An 18785-nucleotide genomic window follows, 5' to 3' on the forward strand; every position below is an offset into this window, starting at 1 on the left:
AAACAGTCCTATCTGGTGCAAACACAGAGACAGGAACAATCACCCACAAACACACAGTGAAACCCAGGCTACCTAAGTATGATTCTCAATCAAAGACAACTAATGACACCTGCCTCTGATTGAGAACCATACTAGGCCGAAACATAGAAATACCCAAAACCTAGAAAAACAAACATAGACTGCCCACCCAACTCACGCCCTGACCATACTAAATAAATACAAAACAAAGGAAATAAAGGTCAGAACGTGACACACCCAGATGTATAGCCCTGTTGGAAAATATAAATGAACTGTTTGAAAATGTTAATTAATTAATAAATAAAAAAATGTGAATAACATTTTTACTTGGCATACCCTGATGGCATTCCGCGTACCCCAGTTTGGGAATACCTGTTCTACATTATCAAACACAGCAAGATATTATCAGTATACCCTAGGCACAGACTAGACTGATTGCAGTGCAGTCACAGACAAAGCTTTGAAGTGGTTTATTTCATTTTCTTGGTACTGACATGCATCTCTCACCTCTAGACACCTGCTTAGCTTTCTGTGGTAATCAAATATGAGACTGATCTGATGTCACAGATAGGGGCTCTAAACCACAACATTTGTGCTGACAAATTGTAATATTCTGAAAAAAGTTTCAGACACCTAAATCCCTCACCTTTAAAAGCAAGTGCCTTTCACCATTATGACTTCACTAGAATCACATGCAGCACAAATCTCTCCTCCTCAAAGGTAAGTTGACTTATGATTAGTGAATAAAAAATTTGGTTAAATATTTGTATGCAACTGTGCATTTGCTCTTACTTTCAACGTGAGAATGAAATGCATGCACATATTTTACACTTTTGTCATTACTAAAATATGATAAACATGCAAGTCCTTAAAGGGGCAATTGGCCTTGTAACATTCATTTTTAGACTTTAAAATTAATGATATTATACCTATTGATTCTTGAAGAATATAACTTATGGATGCCTCATAAGCTTAGTTCAACAGTTGTACCCCATCAGAACCAAAAATATAAGCTTGTTTTACTCCTTTGTTAGTAAACATTGTACTTGTAAACTAACAATGTAAAGCCTCAAAACATGGTTTAAACTATACTTTTCCTTGTATCCATAGCCATGTCCATGAATTTGAGTGTTACATTTCTGCAGCCCCACCCCTCAGCTTTTAACCAAAAGAGTGGCGGGGTGTCGCTTTGTTATTGTTTGAACTGCAGGTTGACCCTTAAATCTCAATAAAAGTTTTAATGATGGAATTTTACAAAAGGGAATCTACTGTAAAGACAGATGGTGTCACTCCCAAGCAATCTGTTGGGTTCCATTTTATAATAAGTGACAGGGAAACTGTATATTTGTTAAGTTGGAATAAGTTGGAAAGCACAGTGTAATTATATTGTACTCATTGCTACACAGTACTGATATGTTTATAGACAAACTTTTAATTTGGCTCTATACTCCGCCATTTTGGATTTGTGATCAAATGTTTTCATTCAGTACAGTATTTATGTACAGTACAGAATGTCATATTTTATTTGAGCGTATTTTCATCTGTTTTATCATTTAGAAATGAAAGCACTTTATGTATCTTGGACTCACTTTTATTGTAAATGTGGATGCTACCATAAATATCGTACTCCAACTCGTACTCCAACTCCAATGTTTTGGGGGCATGATCTTTTTGCACCTGTAACTTTTTCATTCATCATTATTCATGATTCATTCATAATCACAGTAACATCCACATGAATGTAGAAGTGTTCTGAAACAGATTAAATTCTCATTTACAATAAAAGTGATTCTGAAATGACACAATACATTATTTACCATTAATTTCTATTGGGCACAACATAATCTGAAACACAAACAAAACAAACTGCAAATGCATCCAACAAGTTTGTAGTGTCGCAAGATTTTCACATAATTAATTAAGACATTGTACTGAATATCCAAAGAAATGAACAATGAATTGGCATAGATTACATTGACACGGTTGAGCAGGATGTGTACTGGTAAACAGGAATTATGTCACAACAGAAGTTTCATATATTTGTTTCAGATCTTGACCCAATTTCTTTTCCTGTCATATCAATATTAGTTCCTCGCAATGTTGGTGAGTTTAAGTACAGTCATCATGGCACTCATCTCAGTAGCTGCTACCTGTCCTGCCTCACCATGTGAATGTCTGGACAACGTCACAGTCAGCTGCCCGGACAAGAGGCTGAAGAAGTTCCCTAACCTCCCAGATGGTACTGAGGAGCTTTATATGGCCCACAACCTGATCGAGGCATTCCCCACCAGTGGACTGGAGCAGCTGCAGTTCCTGGATCTCACCAAGAACTGTCTCAATGTCTCCTTGACTTCCAACTTCATCTGGCCCAACATGAGCAGCCTGGTCAAGCTGTTTCTCAGGGGTAATTACCTGGGTTCATTGGGCCCTCGGCAGCTCCAAGGCCTCTCAGCACTCACCTTCCTGGACCTCAGCGAGAACAACATGGAGGCCCTGCAACCAGGATCCCTACAAGGCCTTGGTCAATTAAAGACGCTCATTCTAACACTGAACCAGATCAACAGCCTGCAGTACGGGGCACTGGGTGGAGCCCCTGCACTCACTGACCTTCACCTGAGCAGCAACAGTATTGTGGAGTTTGAGGAAGGGGTGTTTGAGAATTCATCCAAATTGGTAAAGCTGATTTTGTCTAAGAACAACTTGGTTAGCATTGGGAATGGCACATTTAGTGGAGCAGTTAACCTGAGTCATCTGGACCTCAGTGGAAACAGGTTAGATTCTGTGCCCGTTGCTGCCCTGAAGGATGTGTCAAAGCTGCACAGCTTGTACCTCCAGAAGAACAGAATCACATTTTTACCAGAAGATGCTTTCTCTGAGCTCAGCCATCTAAGGATTTTGGTTTTGAATAATAACCATCTGAGCATAATGGCTAAGGACTCATTGAGTGGTCTAGCACATCTCGGTCAATTGGATCTGAGCTACAATAACCTCCAATCCCTTCCTTCTGAAGTGTTTCAATATCTATGCAGACTGGAGCTCCTGGATCTCTACCACAACAGGCTGACATACCTTCCAGAGAACCTATTTCACAACCTAACTATGCTGAGAGAGCTGCAACTTGACAGCAACAATATCTCATACATACCACCAGGGCTCTTTCACATGGTGTCTAAGCTAAGGGAACTCCAGCTGGACAACAATCAGATAGCTGACCTCCACAATGCCTTGTTCTCCAGACTGAGAAGGCTACGGACACTCTACCTGGACAACAACGCAATAAGCAAGATTCCCAGAGGCCTATTCCACAAGACCAAGAGACTCAGGGAGCTACAGTTGAACAATAACCACCTCAGGTCTCTCCCTAAGTCCATCTTCCATGGTCTGGCTAAACTCCACTCCCTGAAGCTTTTCAATAACCGTCTCACAGCTCTTCAACCTGAGCAGTTTTCTACCCTTGGAAACCTGAGAGAGCTCCTGCTGAATGAAAACCTGATCGAAGATCTTCCCACAGGCATATTTTCTGAGCTTCGCAGCCTCAAGATGCTGGATTTGGATAACAACCGCCTCACAGCACTGACTCCTGCAGGCTTTGATGGGTTAGGTACACTAAAGGAGCTTCATCTCAGCTTCAATCAGCTCCGTGATCTCCCATATGCAACCTTCTACTCCCTGTATGACCTACGTAGACTCCTTCTCCAGAACAACCGCTTGGTGGCCTTGCACCCTCAAGTCTTCGCACCCCTGGCCGACTTACAGGAGCTTGACTTAGACAACAACCAGATAGAACAGCTACACCCTGACATGTTTCAAGGTCCTCACCGTCTCCAGAAACTTCACCTGAAATCAAACCGCCTCAGTACTCTTTTGAATGGGACACTGGAGCCTTTGCAGAGCCTGAAGGCCCTCCACCTGGAGGGGAACCCCTGGGACTGCTCTTGCAGATCACCCATCCTGTACATCAGTAACTGGATCATCAACAACACCCAGATGTTACAGGACGAACCCATGTGTTCCACACTCAACCGACCCATTTCACAGCCTGCACACCTTTTAAAGCCCTGTGTGAGCTTTGCATGCTTCCCCAGACACAAACTTCCCCTAGAGATGCTGACAGTGCTTACAGCTTGGCTTCTAGCTAGCGGTTTTCTTTGACGTACTTTTGCGGTTTCAGCATTGTGGTTATGTTTCTTGTTTTCAGATGGTTATGCTTTCATGCAACTGTCTATTGCACATGCATTGTGAAGAGTAAGTGATATAGTGTAAAGATTAAAATACCATGGAATGGTGTTAAATATTTGATTGAAAATTCATGCTTTTCTTTGAAATAAAACAAATCATTTAATTGAATTTCTTGATGGGTTACAATATCTGCCATGTGTGATCTTGATGTGAATTAGACTAGGAATGTTGCTCAGAGTTAATAAACTTGAGGCATTTACTCTATAATCTATGACTAAACACCCATCCATGGATACAAAACATACTCTTTCCAACTCAAGACATGCAGTCGCACACTCAGAGATACAACTGCTTGTTCTTCGAAACGCCACTAGACATCACTGCATACCCACTGTGCAGATTCAAGGATACATTAACCTACAAGTGCTGAGGGGCATTACTGCTGAGCATTCGTGAGTGAGCCTCGAGTCAACCTTTTGAGGTTGAGTGTGATTAACCCTAAATGGAAAGACATGTAGGTAACTGTGGAACACAGGGTCAGGTCAGGCTCCCGACAGCAGAACACAAGGTTTGGTCCCTCACCTCCTGCACTGCATTCTAGGTGGGGTGCTGCTGAAGAGTGGCTGGGTGGCAAGTTCCCCTTTATATATATATGACAATTTCTCTGCTATTATGTGCATGGAGTACATCAGAGAACATTGGGGAAAATAATTAAAGATCTTCATTTTTGGTGAGTTTGGTCTAAACATAGACATTATGCCATACCCATTAATGTGACTGACAGGGAACATATGTAGACTTGTGATTTTCAGGAATGAGGATTGGAGGGAAGGATGACCATAGATGGGTGCGAGGCAGACCACCAAAACCACATATTAAATGAATTAATCAAATGTGAAGTGTGCAACAATATTAGGACCATCTTTCATTGATTACCCTATCAGGATTTGCATATTTGAAGTGCCCAAGGTAACCCAACATGAATTATGAATATGCAGGCATAATACAGAACCATTTCATTCTACCACAGCAGATGAACTTCTATTAGTGCGAAAGATAATCATCTTCTGGTCACATGTACACTTCCTTTGACATCACCAACAGTGTTGCCTTAGCTTATTCATAGATTTCTTTTAAACTTGTTTGGCTCCATTCAGGAAACTGGCTCACATCTACTGTACTTTTCTGTTGGAAGGGAAGAGAGCGTTGCACAGTTCTATCATCGTGACATTGGCTGAGGTATGGCTTGGGAACACAGTTACTGGTAATGCAGACATGTAGATGGGCGGCACACCACAAGTCCACAGTCAAGAATCTGTTCTCGGAGGAATTCATGCATCGACACTATTCTAATTAATTTAATGTGAAATGGATGATCTGCTATTTCGGTGCCAAAAATGGACTGAAATACAGGTTTATTTTCCTGTTGTTTCTCCTTGTTATGTAATATCCATACAAGTCTTATCAGTCTCATCTGAGGCACTTCATACAAGGCGCCATAGAGGGACACCAACCTATAGGCACTCGATCATTTGCATTAATGTTATGTTGCAGCTGTTCGAGGGACTATATGCACAGATAGCAACAAACACACACACACACACCAACAAAGGACTCATTTCAGGAGTTTTATTTACCATTGGCACACAAATACGAGATAACAGTAATAAAAGGTACACAAGACAAGAAAGGTTACAGATGTACATCCTTCTCAAATAAATTAGGCTCTGCTTCATTGAACAGTTACTGGACCACCAGCCAATCCACTCAAAGTAGTTCTACCCCACAAAGGCAACTGGTTATACAAAATTAAATACTTTGAAAAAAAGGCTTTTTTGGCAACCAATCTAATCAGTACACTTCTTATGTTAGTATGCCACTCACTGACCTATAAATGCATTTTTAATGCAGAGACAATTGTTCAAACCAAGTGTGGTCCATCGCAATAAGAGGCTATGCCTATTGGTTTTAGATATAATAGCACTTGTGATCTTTCAGATTCCTCAGGTAGGAAAAACTCTTCCCGCATTTGTCGCACATGAATAGTTTCTCCCCTGTGTGGATTTGTTTGTGGGCTTTGAGGCTGTTGCCCTGGTTGAAGCTCCTCCCACAGAGGTCACAGCTAAAAGGCTTCTCTCCAGTGTGTATCCGCTGGTGCCTGTTTAGGTTCCCAGTGTTGCTGAAACATTTCCCACACGTTTCACAGCTGAAAGGTTTCTCCCCAGTATGGACTGCCTGGTGGGTTTTCAGGCTGCTGTGTTGAGTGAACATCCTTCCACACACGTCACAGGTGAACGGTCTCTCCCCAGTGTGAGTTTTCATGTGTATATTCAGGTAGCTGACCGACTTGAAGCTCTTGTTGCATAGGCCACAGCTGTGCGGCTTCTCCATAGTATGGAGTTGCTGGTGCGATTTGAGGTGAGTGAATGAACTGAGACTACTACCGCACACTGAGCAAATACAAGGCATCTCTGCTGTGTGAGCCTGAAGGTGTGTTTTGAGGGAGTTGACGCAAGCCAGTACTGTCCCGCACACCACACAGAGGAAGGCGTTCTCTCCTGCGTGGGTTCTTTGGTGCATTTTCAGAGCACTTCTTTGAATGAAACACTTCCCACACGTCTCACAGGTAAATGGCCTCTCTCCTGTGTGGATCCGCTGGTGTCCTTTCAGAGTGTCTGCCTGGTTGAAGCTTTTCCCGCACGTATCGCAACGGAATGGTTTCTCACCGGTGTGTATACGCTGGTGCCTGTGGAGATTTCCTGGTATGCTGAAACTCTTCTTGCAGATCTCACAGCTGTATTTCCTCTCTCCTGTGTGGACGATCTGGTGCATCTTGAGACCGTGGGCCCGGTTAAAGCTCTTGCCACATTCGTCGCAGCGGAACGGTCTCAACCCTGCATGGAGTCTCTGGTGATTCTTGAGTAGCTGCTTTAAGGTGAAAGCTTTACCACAATCGCCACAGGTGTGTGGTCTCTCTCCTGTGTGAAGCAGCTGGTGTGCATCCAAACTGCGTTTAAAGGAAAAACCTCTGCCGCACTGTTTGCAGTTAAAAGGTTTCTCCGCTGCTGCATGGATCGCCTGGTGAGCTTTCAGCTGGATCAGTTTGCTGAATGTCTTCCTGCAGTGCTTGCAGCTAAGATGGTTCTCCTTTTTGGGCCTTGCCTGACGAGCCCCAGTGATCTTTGGCTTTCTCAAATGCTTTGGCCCTGCGGCGCCGCCTCTGTCCTTTGGGTCCTCTGAGGGGTTCTCTGGGTCACTCAACTCCTGGGCGTGGCTCTCTAAAAAATAACTTGGGTCTGAGGTGCTACTGTACAAGTAATCTTCTAAGCCTTCTTCTTTGATAATAACTGACTCGATCGTTTCCTCCATGTTGGAGTGCTGAGATGAGAGGGAAAGTGATTTAATGGAACGCAGGTTTAGAGACCCATCTATTTCTATCTACAGTACCAATCAAAAGTTTGGACACACCTACTCATTCAAGGGTATTTCTTTATTTTTACTATTTTCTACATTGATTTCTTCACTATTATTCTACAAGCTATGAACTAACACATATGGAATTATGTAGTAACCAAAAAGTGTTAAACAAACCCAAATATACTTTATATTTGATATTCTTCAAAGTAGCCACCCTTTGCCTTGATGACAGCTTTGCACACTCTTGGCATTCTCTCAACCAGCTTCATGAGGACCCTGGAATGCATTTCAATTAACAGTTGTGCCTTGTTAAAAGTTAATTGTGGAATTTCTTTCCTTCTTAATGCATTTGAGCCAATAAGTTGTGTTGTGACAAGGTAGGGGTGATATACATAAGATGGCCCTATTTGGTAAAAGACCAGGTCCATATTATGGCAAGAACAGCTCAAATAAGCAAAGAGAAACGACAGTTCAACATTACTTTAAGATTTGAAGGTCAGTCAATGTGGAAAATTTCAAGAACTTTGAAAGTTTCTTCAAGTGCAGTCGCAAAAAACATCAAGCGCTATGATGAAACTGGCTCTCATGAGGACCGCTGGAGAGCTGCATCAGATGACCTGACCTCCACAATCAACCGATCCCAACCTAATTGAGATGGTTTGGGATGAGTTGGACCGCAGAGTGAAGGAAAAGCAGCCAACAAGTGCTCAGCATGTGGGAACTCCTTCAAGACTCTTGGAAAAGCATTACAGGTGAATGAAGCCGGTTGAGAGAATGCCAAGAGTGTGCAAAGCTGTTATCAAGGCAAAAGGCAAAGAATCTCAAATATATTTTGATTTGTTTTACACTTTATTGGTTACTACATGATTCCATAGGTGTTATTTTATAGTTTTGATGTCTTCACTATTATTCTACAATGTAGAAAATAGTAAAATAAAGAAAAACCTTTGAATGAGTAGGCGTGTCAAAACTTTTCACTGGTACTGCATATCTATACCTATATATCCATATAATATCATAAAACAACAGAAATCTTCACAAAGGGATAAAATGCTTCTTGTACTCACTTCCAATAATTAAATACAATTGGTAACTACCTGGTACCAAATGGTGTATAATGATACAGACAAGTAAATAGGTTATTACATTCTGTACACCCTAGTAATTCCAGACAGCTTTCCAAGATCTAAACTTCCCACAGAATATTGTCAGTTAGGCAAATAAGCCTACCTCATTTACAGTTGAGGGAAGTCTCCCTTTCCACAGGTGGAGGATGGGGGATCGTTTCACTTCTGCATCACCAGCGCATACGCCTGAAAAAGATTGCAGTAAAAATCAAAAAGGTTTGAATTTAATTCAAAAGCACTGGTTTTAGTAACAGTGTGCAAAAGCAATCTAAAACCAGATTGATGGCTTCCCTGAAATAATGCCAACTCTCACCTGGGTATGTGCCTTTTAACTGGTGGATGATCTTGACTTCACTGCAGCAGCCATTGGCTGATGTGTTCTCTTGTCCTCCACTCCCTTCTAAGACAGTCCTCAGTTTGGTCTCTACCGCATCTAGCCTCTTCTTCAAGTCCTCATTCTCAGTTTGACTCCGAGACACTTCCAGATGCAGAATGGAGGAGCACTCGTTGAATAGCTTGCAGATTTGGTCCACAGCCTCCTTTGCCAGTATCTCCATGAATGATGTCAACTGGGTCAACTGAGTGAAATGAGCAAAAGCAAGTTTAGGGCATACAGAACAAACTTCAGTTTACTCAACTAGCTAGCTTCCATTATAAACGTCTCTGACAAGTATTTCTGTCGATTATGCTAAATGCTTGCAGATCTAAATTATACAAACATGTTTCCAGTTGAGCCAACCCTGTGGTAAGTACTAGCGTAATGTATTAGCTAAATTAACCAGACGTAGAACACATACCCTAGGTCAGGGATGGGTAGCCTAAAAACCCAAAGCTGAATTTCATTTAATTGAGCGTTTGGATCAGGAAGGTTTCCTCTCGACCTCTACAAGTCAGAATGTTGAATGAAATTATATTTTAACGTTACCAGTTGTCTGTATGGTTGGTCCTTTTGCAGGTAGGAATGTGAGACAATATATTCACAGGAAGGTACAATTAAATCAACTTTTCAAAGCGCTGGTAGTGTGTTAAGATTTCTATCACATGAAGCATGCGCAGAATGTGTAAACACATTTATGAGCTTGGCAAGTATGCATGCATTATATTATCATCTAGTGCTAATACATCAGGTGATAGACATCTGAACGCACTACCAGCGCTTTGAAAAGTTGATTTAATTATACCTTCCTGTGGATATATTGTCACACATTCCCACCTGCAAAAGGACCAACCACACAGACAACTGGTAAAGTAAGTTCAAATGTCATTTTATTTCACATTCCGGCTTGTAGAGGTTGTGAGAGGAAACGTTGCTGATCCAAACGCTCATTTACGCCCGATGCTGAATTTAATGAAATTCAAATGTCAGGTCTCCAGGCTAAGGCTGGGCCGACACCAGAACGAATCAGTTGGCGGGCATTTCATTTCCATAGGGGGCTATTTGTTTTTTCATGGGACCTCCTAGAACCATTGGGCCTTGAGGGACCCCCCTTCAAGCTAATGAGCAGTCATACTGACTGCAACATTCTAGCAGTGTAATTAATACATTTCATATCCCCAATTCAAAAATAATCATTTGGTTGTGTCCATGAAGGTCTCAAATAACACAAAAGCATTTATTAGTTTGTTACTGTAGGATACATTTCAACACAAAATTAAATAATTAAAAAACGCACAAGGTTTCAATCAATTGTACATGGAGTGCCTTTGTTATAACTATGAAAAAGAAAGCATGTGTTGGAATGAAAGTAACAGATAACTTTTTATAACCAAATAAAAATACCCCAACCACCGGGACGCACTGCCAGCAACATATGCGGTGGAATGATGAAAACATCAGTAGCCTAAACATCATTATAAGTGTCAGGTGTGTTTGATAAATATGGAACATCTGCACAAAAGCAATAATGGCTTTTTAACGAATATATGTGTTGATATGACAGCAGCCAAAAATAGTCTATTATTGTCAGCTCGTGCATACATGGTGTGCTTCTTCACGCAATGGCATCAGTTAAAGCATGCACATAAACAACGAAAGCTGATGAGTTTGTTGCAAATGTTTTTTTAGGGACTGCTCTCCGTTACAACGTTTTGTGCTGATAATCAGATGTCATCGAGATTAATTTCTTCCCCACCATCAGTCATTTTCATTCAGATTTGGTAGCAACACTTAACACAGCATGTCCATCCATTTGTCTTGATCTTCTTGCCATTGTAAATGATGCACGCCCTCACTGACTGTTTACCCCAAGTAGGCCAGAGTAGACTGATAGGACTGCTTGGATTCGGTGGACTGATTATAATTAGAATAGATTAATACAATAGAATGGCCCGTCCTGATCTTCATTCACAATTGGTGATTACATAATTATGTGTCCGTGTCCTCTCAATCACCGATTCTCCCCATCATACTTTACTTCATTTATTTGATCTGTTGTGATAAGTGTGAAATTAGTTTTGGTATAGTTTAGGTTCAGTTGAGGCAATTATCTGGGTGATTATCAACTGGACATGGCACCTTCAACTATTGGGAGGGGCGCAGGCCCTACCGTCGGGAGGAGAGGCAACAGGGGAAAACCACTTAAAACAACACGTCCACCTAAAACTGGTTATAATACCAGTTCTGTTTGTGAACAACGACAGTGTGCTTAATAGACTTAAGGAATAGTCAAGGATGGAGAGGGGCATGACTTTAAAAATGTATTGTGGGAAGCATGTGGAAGCCTACCTGAAGCGTTTGACCCAACAATTTAAAGGCAATACAACCAAATACTAATTGAGTGTATGTCAACTTCTGACCGAGTTGGAATGTGATGAAAGAAATACAAGCTGAAATAGATCACTCTACTATCATTCTGACATTTCACAATCTTAAAATTAAAATAAAGTGGTGATCCTAACTGACAGGGACAGGGATTTTTTACTAGGATTAAATGTCAGGAATTGTGAAAAACTCAATTTAAATGTAGTTGGCTAAGGTGTATGTAAACTTCTGACTTTTCTGACCATTTTTCTCCCCAATTTTGTGGTATCCAATTATTATTAGTTACTGTCTTGTCTCATCGCTGCAACTCCCGTATGGACTCGGGAAAGGCGAAGGTCGAGAACACAACCCAACCGCACTGCTTCTTAACACATCCAACCCGGAAGCCAGCCGCACCAATGTCTCGGAGGAAAGACAGTACACCTAGCAACCTGGTCAGTGTGCACTGCGCCCGGCCCGCCACAGGAGTCGCTAGTGCCCGATGAGAGAAGGATATCCCTGCCGGCCAAACCCTCCCTAACCCGGGCGACGCTAGGCCAATTGTGCGCCACCACATAGGCATCTCAGTCACGGCCGGCTGCGACAGAGCCTGAGCTTGAACCCAGAGTCTCTGGTGGCACAGCTAGCACTGCCTTAGACCACTGCGCCACCCGGGATGCCTAACTGTATAATTTTTGTCCAAAAGAAAAGGGCATGCTGTCGCAAAAGGTTAGCATCTACAGTTATTTGACAAAGATACTGTAGATCAAATGAAGACCGGCCGCATCATCGGCGTGACATAAAGGTGTCGCTCTCTGACCAAATTTGGTGTCCTATAGGATATACTACACCCTTAATGATATAGTGAAGTCTGGTTACGTTCTAGGATCTCTGAGGAATACATATGAATGTGATTTGACTGGTTGAAACAACATTTAGGGTTAGATTTTCACAGATTCCTTTCTTTGCAAATTGAACGAGTGGAAATACAAACTTGATGCTACATGGACCTTTTTAGGATATGACAAATGATTTTATCTAACAAAACGACACTTAATGTTATCTCTGAGACCCTTTGGATGATAAATCAGAGCAAGATTTCAGAATGTAAGTACACATGTGAAAATAAGTGTTTTGTTGTTAGGAGCTCTCCTCAAACAATAGCATGGCATTTGTTAGCAGTAATAGCTACTGTAAATTGGACAGTGCAGTTATATTAATTAATAACGCATTTCAAGCTTTCAGCCGATATAAGACACATATGTACAGACATTTGTGTTTTCTCTAAATATGTGATTTTGTGACAAAAGGTGCTGCATGATTTACAACTGTCCCATTAACGGGACGCCTATCCCTAAACAATAAAACACTCCAAACAGCCTACCCGACCGCTCGGAGGCGTCCGCATGGTCCTAAAGGACACCAATGTACATTATTTTCTTTAGGAATATAGTGAAGTAAAAGTTGTCAAAAATATAAATTGTTAAGTACAGATAACCCCAAAAAAGACTTAAGTAAAAATACTTTAAAGTACTACTTAAGTACTTTATACCACTGGTAATCACAATATTTTTGGTTATGGAAGAGATTTCACAGCGGTATAGATGGTACAATGATTCTGATTCTCTACAAACAAGCAAGTATAGTAAGTACCTAGGTGTCTGGCTAGACTGTAAACTCTCCTTCCAGACTCATATTAAACATCTCCAATCTAAAATCAAATCTAGTGTCGGCTTTCTATTCCGCAACAAAGCCTCCTTCACTCACGCCGCCAAACTTACCCTAGTAAAACTGACTATCCTACCGATCCTCGACTTCGGCGATGTCATCTACAAAATAGCTTCCAATGCTCTACTCAGGAAACTGGATGCAGTTTATCACAGTGCCAGCCGTTTTGTTACTAAAGCACCTTATACCACCCACCACTGCGACCTGTATGCTCTAGTCGGCTGGCCCTCGCTACATATTCGTTGCCAGACCCACTGGCTCCAGGTCATCTACAAGTCCATGCTAGGTAAAGCTCCGCCTTATCTCAGTTCACTGGTCACGATGGCAACACCCACCCCTAGCACGCGCTCCAGCAGGTGTATCTCACTGATCATCCCTAAAGCAAACACCTCATTTGGCCGCCTTTCGTTCCAGTTCTCTGCTGCCTGTGACTGGAACGAATTGCAAAAATCGCTGAAGTTGGAGACTTTTATCTCCCTCACCAACTTCAAACATCTGCTATCTGAGCAGCTAACCGATCGCTGCAGCTGTAGCTGTGTCTATCGGTAAAATAGCCCACCCAATTTTACCTACCTCATCCCCATAGTGTTTTTATTTATTTACTTTTCTGCTCTTTTGCACACCAATATCTCTACCTGTACATGACCATCCGATCATTTATCACTCCAGTGTTAATCTGCAAAATTGTAATTATTCGCCTACCTCATGCCTTTTGCACACAATGTATATAGACTCTCTTTTTTTCTACTGTGTTATTGACTTGTTAATTGTTTACTCCATGTGTAACTCTGTGTTGTCTGTTCACACTGTTATGCTTTATCTTGGCCAGGTCGCAGTTGCAAATGAGAACTTGTTCTCAACTAGCCTACCTGGTTAAGTAAAGGTGAAATAAAATAAAATAAATAAATAGTCCATACTTAATTGTTTTGGTACAAACTAAAACTAGGCGAACTATGAAATGGCGGAACGATTTCTGCATAACGCAAACCGAACGAAATGGGTAGGTCTCTTCTTGAATTTGTCCAATAGAAACTCTCGTATGCGTTTTCCGTTTGGAGTAAACGGTTTGGGCGTAATGATTGCGCCCCAGAGTGGAGTGGAGGCTGCTACGTCGGTGCAATTAAATAGCAGACTAGTTTACAAAATGCCTTACTTTACATAATCAGCAGATATACCTGTTCGTTTGGGGCTTCATTCGCGTTATCTCCCGTTGTTGGCACTTCAGACGAGGCAGAACCCTCGATAACTTTGCTAATTTCTGTAACAGTCGCTCTAACCATTATCTCCAAAATGGAGTCAATCTGCCCTTGCAAAACTGACATTTTTGTCAAAATCACAACGCACTTACAAATCTTCGTAAATACGCGCTATTGGCCAAGTTGGCCTAGCGCTATGTTACGTTAGCTACAAAATAAGTGTAGCTAGTGCTGTTAGCAGTGTTGTTGTCCGACTGAACTGAAACAACTCGACCGGCATAGGTCACATGTTCTTCCGGGTCGAGGTATGTTTTTTTTATTGGTTTCCACTAGTTATTGCAACCACAAAGTCAGAGTGGCTATATCATAAAAATTCATTAAAATGAACATTTGCTTTTTGGGCTTAATTTTAGGTTAGGGTTAGGCATTGAGTTAGCAGTGTGGTTAAGTTTAAAAACCCAAGAAGATAAATTGTACAAATGGGCGGGGTTTATGACTTTGTGGCTGGGGTGTGTTGTGACAACTGTTTTTAATCTTTCAAAATAAAAGTAACTTTGTTTTCACTTATCAATTCGCTATCTGGGAAAGAGTGATGTTTGTGTTACAGAAAAATATTTCGTACACTACAAAAATCGCAGAAATCATTACAAACAAATGCATCAAAAAGTCATCAGTCATCACCCAGTCTCCTGCCAACGGAAATGTTTATTTTGACATAAGTGAAATGTACTTGCACATCCAAAGAATCCAGGGATTGCTTTGCAGGTGTGTAGGGAATGTTAATGTAGGTTAGGGACAGATAGAAATTTACTGTGGGGGGGGGGGATTGTCCAACCCAAGATGCCATAAAAAAAAATGATGCACCCCCTCCCCAACATTAACATTTTTTTTCACATGAGCCTCCCCTTGGACTGTAAAATAAATGGAACACCCTCCCACTTCATAGAATTAGCTCAAAAGAATGTTTACAACCACAATTAACAATAACTGTAGCGACCATGTCTTTATAAATGTGGATATAACATGCTTTTGTGGCACTATCAATGCCACACAGGGCTAGGGGCTTGAAGGTTGAGGGTTCGCCGACCACCGCAGACGAGACTCTCCCTGCCTGTTTTATTACTTCACGATCAGAGCCGGCTAGAGACAATGATCAGCTAGGGGGAAATCAGATGTACATTTTGATGCCATATTTATAATTCTATAAAACCTATGCAACAAATTCTCCAACCAACAGGTTTCTGTGCCGATGCACCACACAACCAATAAACAAAGTATACCGACTACTTAGAGCACTTCAATATCATGGCTTGCATTTTAAACACCAAAATAAATAGATTATGTCAATCTCAACAAACGGAAAATACATCCCCCTAACTTCTAGGCTTACCCAGTATTGAAGGCTTGGCTTGACAATCTCCGAATGTCTTTAAACTTGGTGTTTTGTAACAGATGTCTCTTTTCATTCATCAGTTGGCTGCTGCACAGTTTGGATTGATTGATTAATTTTATTTGTCAGTTAAAATAATACATACAGTGCATTCAGAAAGGATTCCGACCCCTTGACTTTTTCAAAATGTTGTTACATTACAGCCTTATTCTAAAATGGATTAAATAGTTTTTCCCCCCTCATCAATCTACACACAATACCACATAATGACAAAGCAAATTAGGATTTTTTGACATTTTTGCAAATATATTACAAGTGAAAAACTGAAACATCACATTTACATGAGTATTCACACCCTTTACTCAATACTTTGTTGAAGCACCTTTGGCAGCAATTACAGCCTCGGGTCTTGTTGGGTGTGACGCTACAAGCTTGGCACACCTGCATTTGGGGAGTTTCTTCCATTCTTCTCTGCAGATCCTCTCAAGCTCTGTCAAGTTGGATGTGGAGCATCGCTGCACAGCTATTTGCAGGTCTCTCCAGAGATTTCCGATCAGGTTCAAGTTCGGGCTCTGGCTGGGCCACTCATGGACATTCAGAGACTTGTCCCGAAGTCACTCCTGCATTGTCTTAGCTGTGTGCTTAGGGTTGTTGTCCTGTTGGAAGGTGAACCTTCACCCCAATCTGAGGTCCTGAGCAATCTGGAGCCAGTTTTCATCAAGGATCTCTCTGTACTTTGCTCGGTTCATCTTTCCCTCAATCCCGACTAGTCTCCCAGTCCCTGCTGCTGAAAAACGTCCACACAGCATGATGCTGCCACCACCATGCTTCACCGTAGAGATGTCGCCAGGTTTTCTCCAGATGTGACGCTTGGCATTCAGGCAAAAGAGTTCCATCTTGGTTTCACCAGACCAGAGAATACAGAGGCCCGAGTCCTTTAGGTGCCCTTTGGCAAACTCCAAGTGGGCTTCATGTGCCTTTTACTGAGGAGCGGCTTCCGCCTGGCCACTCTACCATAAAAGCCTGATTGGTGGAGTGCTGCAGAGATGGTTGTCCTCCTGGAAGGTTCTTCCATCTCCACAGAGGAAATTTGTCAGAGTGACCATCAGGTTCTTGGTCACCTGCATGACCAAGGCTCTTCTCCTGCGATTGCTCAGTTTGGCCGGGCGGCCAACTCTAGGAAGAGACGTGGTGGTTCCAAACTTTTCCATTTAAGAATGATGGATGCCACTGTGTTCTCATGTGAGCTAAATTTTGAGTCTCATAGCAAAGGGTCTGAATACTTATGTAAACAAGGTATTTCTGTTTTATATTTTGCGAAAATGTCTAAAAACCTGTTCTTGCTTCATCATTATGAGGTATTTTGAGTAGCTTGATGAGGATTTTTTTTATTTAATCTATTTTAGAATAAGACTGTAACGTAACAAAATGTGGAAAAAGTTAAGGGGTCTGAAGAGTTTCTGAAGGCACTGTATGTATACAGTACCAGTCAAAAGTTTGGACACACCTACTCATTCAATGGTTTTTCTTTATTTTTACTATTTTATACATTGTAGAATAATAGTGAAGACATCAAAACTATGAATAACACATATGGAATCATGTAGTAACCAAAAAAGTGTTAAACAAATCAAAATATATTTTATTTGAGATTCTTCAAAGTAGCCACCCTTTGCCTTGATGAGAGCTTTGCACACTCTTGGCATTCTCAACCAGCTTCACCTGGAATGCTTTTCCAACAGCCTTGAATGAGGTCCCACATATGCTGAGCACTTGTTGGCTACTTTTCCATCACTCTGCGATCCAACTCATCCCAAACCATCTCAATTGGGTTGAGGTCTGGTCATTGTGGAGGCCAGATTATCTGATGCAGCAATCAATAACTCTCCTTCTTGGTCAAATAGCTCTTACACAGCCTGGAGGTGTGTTGGGTCATTGTCCTGTTGAAAATCAAAAGATAGTCCCACAAAGCGCAAACCAGATGGGATGGTGTATCACTGCAGAATGCGGTGGTAACCATGCTGGTTAAGTGTGCCTTCAATTCTAAATAAATCACTGACAGTCTTACCAGCAAAGCACCCCCACACCATCACACCTCCTCCTCCATGCTTTACGGTGGGAACTACACACGCGGAGATCATCCATTCACCTACTCTGCGTTTCACAAAGACAACGAGCTTTGGACTCATCAAACCAAAGGACAAATTTCCACCGATCTAATGTCCATTGCTCGTGTTTCTTGGCCCAAGCCAAGTAGTGGTTTCTTTGCAGCAATTCGACCACAAAGGCTTGATTCGCACAGTCTCCTCTGAACAGTTGATTTTGAGATGTGTCTGTTACTTGAACTCTGTGAAGCATATATTTGGGCTGCAATTTCTGAGGCTGGTAACTCTAATGAACTTATCCTCTGCAGCAGAGGTAACTCTGGGTCTTCCTTTCCTGTGGCGGTCCTCATGAGAGCTAGTTTCATCATAGCGCTTGATGGTGTTTGCAACTACACTTGAAGAAACATTCAAAGTTCTTGAAATGTTCCGAATTGACTGACCTTCATGTCCTTCATGACCTTCATGTCTTAAAGTAATGGTGGACTGTCATTTCTCTTTGCTTATTTGAGCTGTTCTTGCCATGATATGGACTTGGTCTTTTACCAAATGGGGCTATTTTCTGTATACCAACCCTACCTTGTCACAACACGACTGGCTCAAACGCATTAAGGAAAGAAATTTCACAAATGAACGAGGCACACCTGCTAATTGAAATGCATTCCAGGTGATTACCTCATGAAGCTGGCTGAGAGAATGCCAAGAGTGTGCAAAGCTGTCATCAAGGCAAAGGGTGGCTACTTTGAAGAATCTCAAATATAACATTTTGATTTGTTTAACACTTTTTTGCTTACTAAATGATTCCATATGTGTTATTTAACAGTTTTGATGTCTTAACTATTATTCTACAATGTAGAAAATAGGCAAAATAAAGAAAAACCCTTGAAT

At 41.5% G+C, this 18785-nt stretch overlaps 2 protein-coding genes across 2 annotated transcripts; one reads left to right on the forward strand and one right to left on the reverse strand.

Annotated features, from left to right (window-relative positions):
* Positions 1 to 693: 693 nt before the first annotated feature.
* LOC112266891 (leucine-rich repeat-containing protein 15) lies at positions 694 to 4359 on the forward strand. The gene is made up of 2 exons (XM_024444797.2): positions 694 to 738; positions 2107 to 4359. The coding sequence occupies exon 2, from the start codon at positions 2116 to 2118 to the stop codon at positions 4168 to 4170; it is 2055 nt and encodes a 684-aa protein (XP_024300565.1). The 5' UTR covers positions 694 to 738; positions 2107 to 2115; the 3' UTR covers positions 4171 to 4359.
* A 1453-nt stretch (positions 4360 to 5812) lies between these two features.
* Positions 5813 to 14686, reverse strand: LOC112266897 (gastrula zinc finger protein XlCGF26.1). Its single transcript, XM_024444808.2, has 4 exons — positions 14385 to 14686; positions 9055 to 9319; positions 8845 to 8927; positions 5813 to 7575 (listed from the first exon to the last, which is right to left on the reverse strand). The coding sequence occupies exons 1-4, from the start codon at positions 14529 to 14531 to the stop codon at positions 6166 to 6168; spliced, it is 1905 nt and encodes a 634-aa protein (XP_024300576.1). The 5' UTR covers positions 14532 to 14686; the 3' UTR covers positions 5813 to 6165.
* Positions 14687 to 18785: the final 4099 nt, after the last annotated feature.

The sequence above is a fragment of the Oncorhynchus tshawytscha genome, linkage group LG14 (genome assembly GCF_018296145.1).
Source record: "Oncorhynchus tshawytscha isolate Ot180627B linkage group LG14, Otsh_v2.0, whole genome shotgun sequence".
Classification (NCBI taxonomy): Eukaryota; Metazoa; Chordata; class Actinopteri; order Salmoniformes; family Salmonidae; genus Oncorhynchus; species Oncorhynchus tshawytscha.

What these genes read in the sequence shown, in the direction of transcription:
- LOC112266897 (XM_024444808.2), bottom strand. Translation starts at nt 14,531, where the DNA reads ATGTCAGTTTTGCAAGGGCAGATTGACTCCATTTTGGAGATAATGGTT. An exon ending in GTTAAAAGGCACATACCCAG is followed by an intron (nt 8,928 to 9,054) that starts GTGAGAGTTGGC and finishes AATCTTTTTCAG; the next exon opens with GCGTATGCGCTGGTGATGCA. An exon ending in TTCCCTCAACTGTAAATGAG is followed by an intron (nt 7,576 to 8,844) that starts GTAGGCTTATTT and finishes CTCTCATCTCAG; the next exon opens with CACTCCAACATGGAGGAAAC.
- LOC112266891 (XM_024444797.2), top strand. Translation starts at nt 2,116, where the DNA reads ATGTTGGTGAGTTTAAGTACAGTCATCATGGCACTCATCTCAGTAGCT.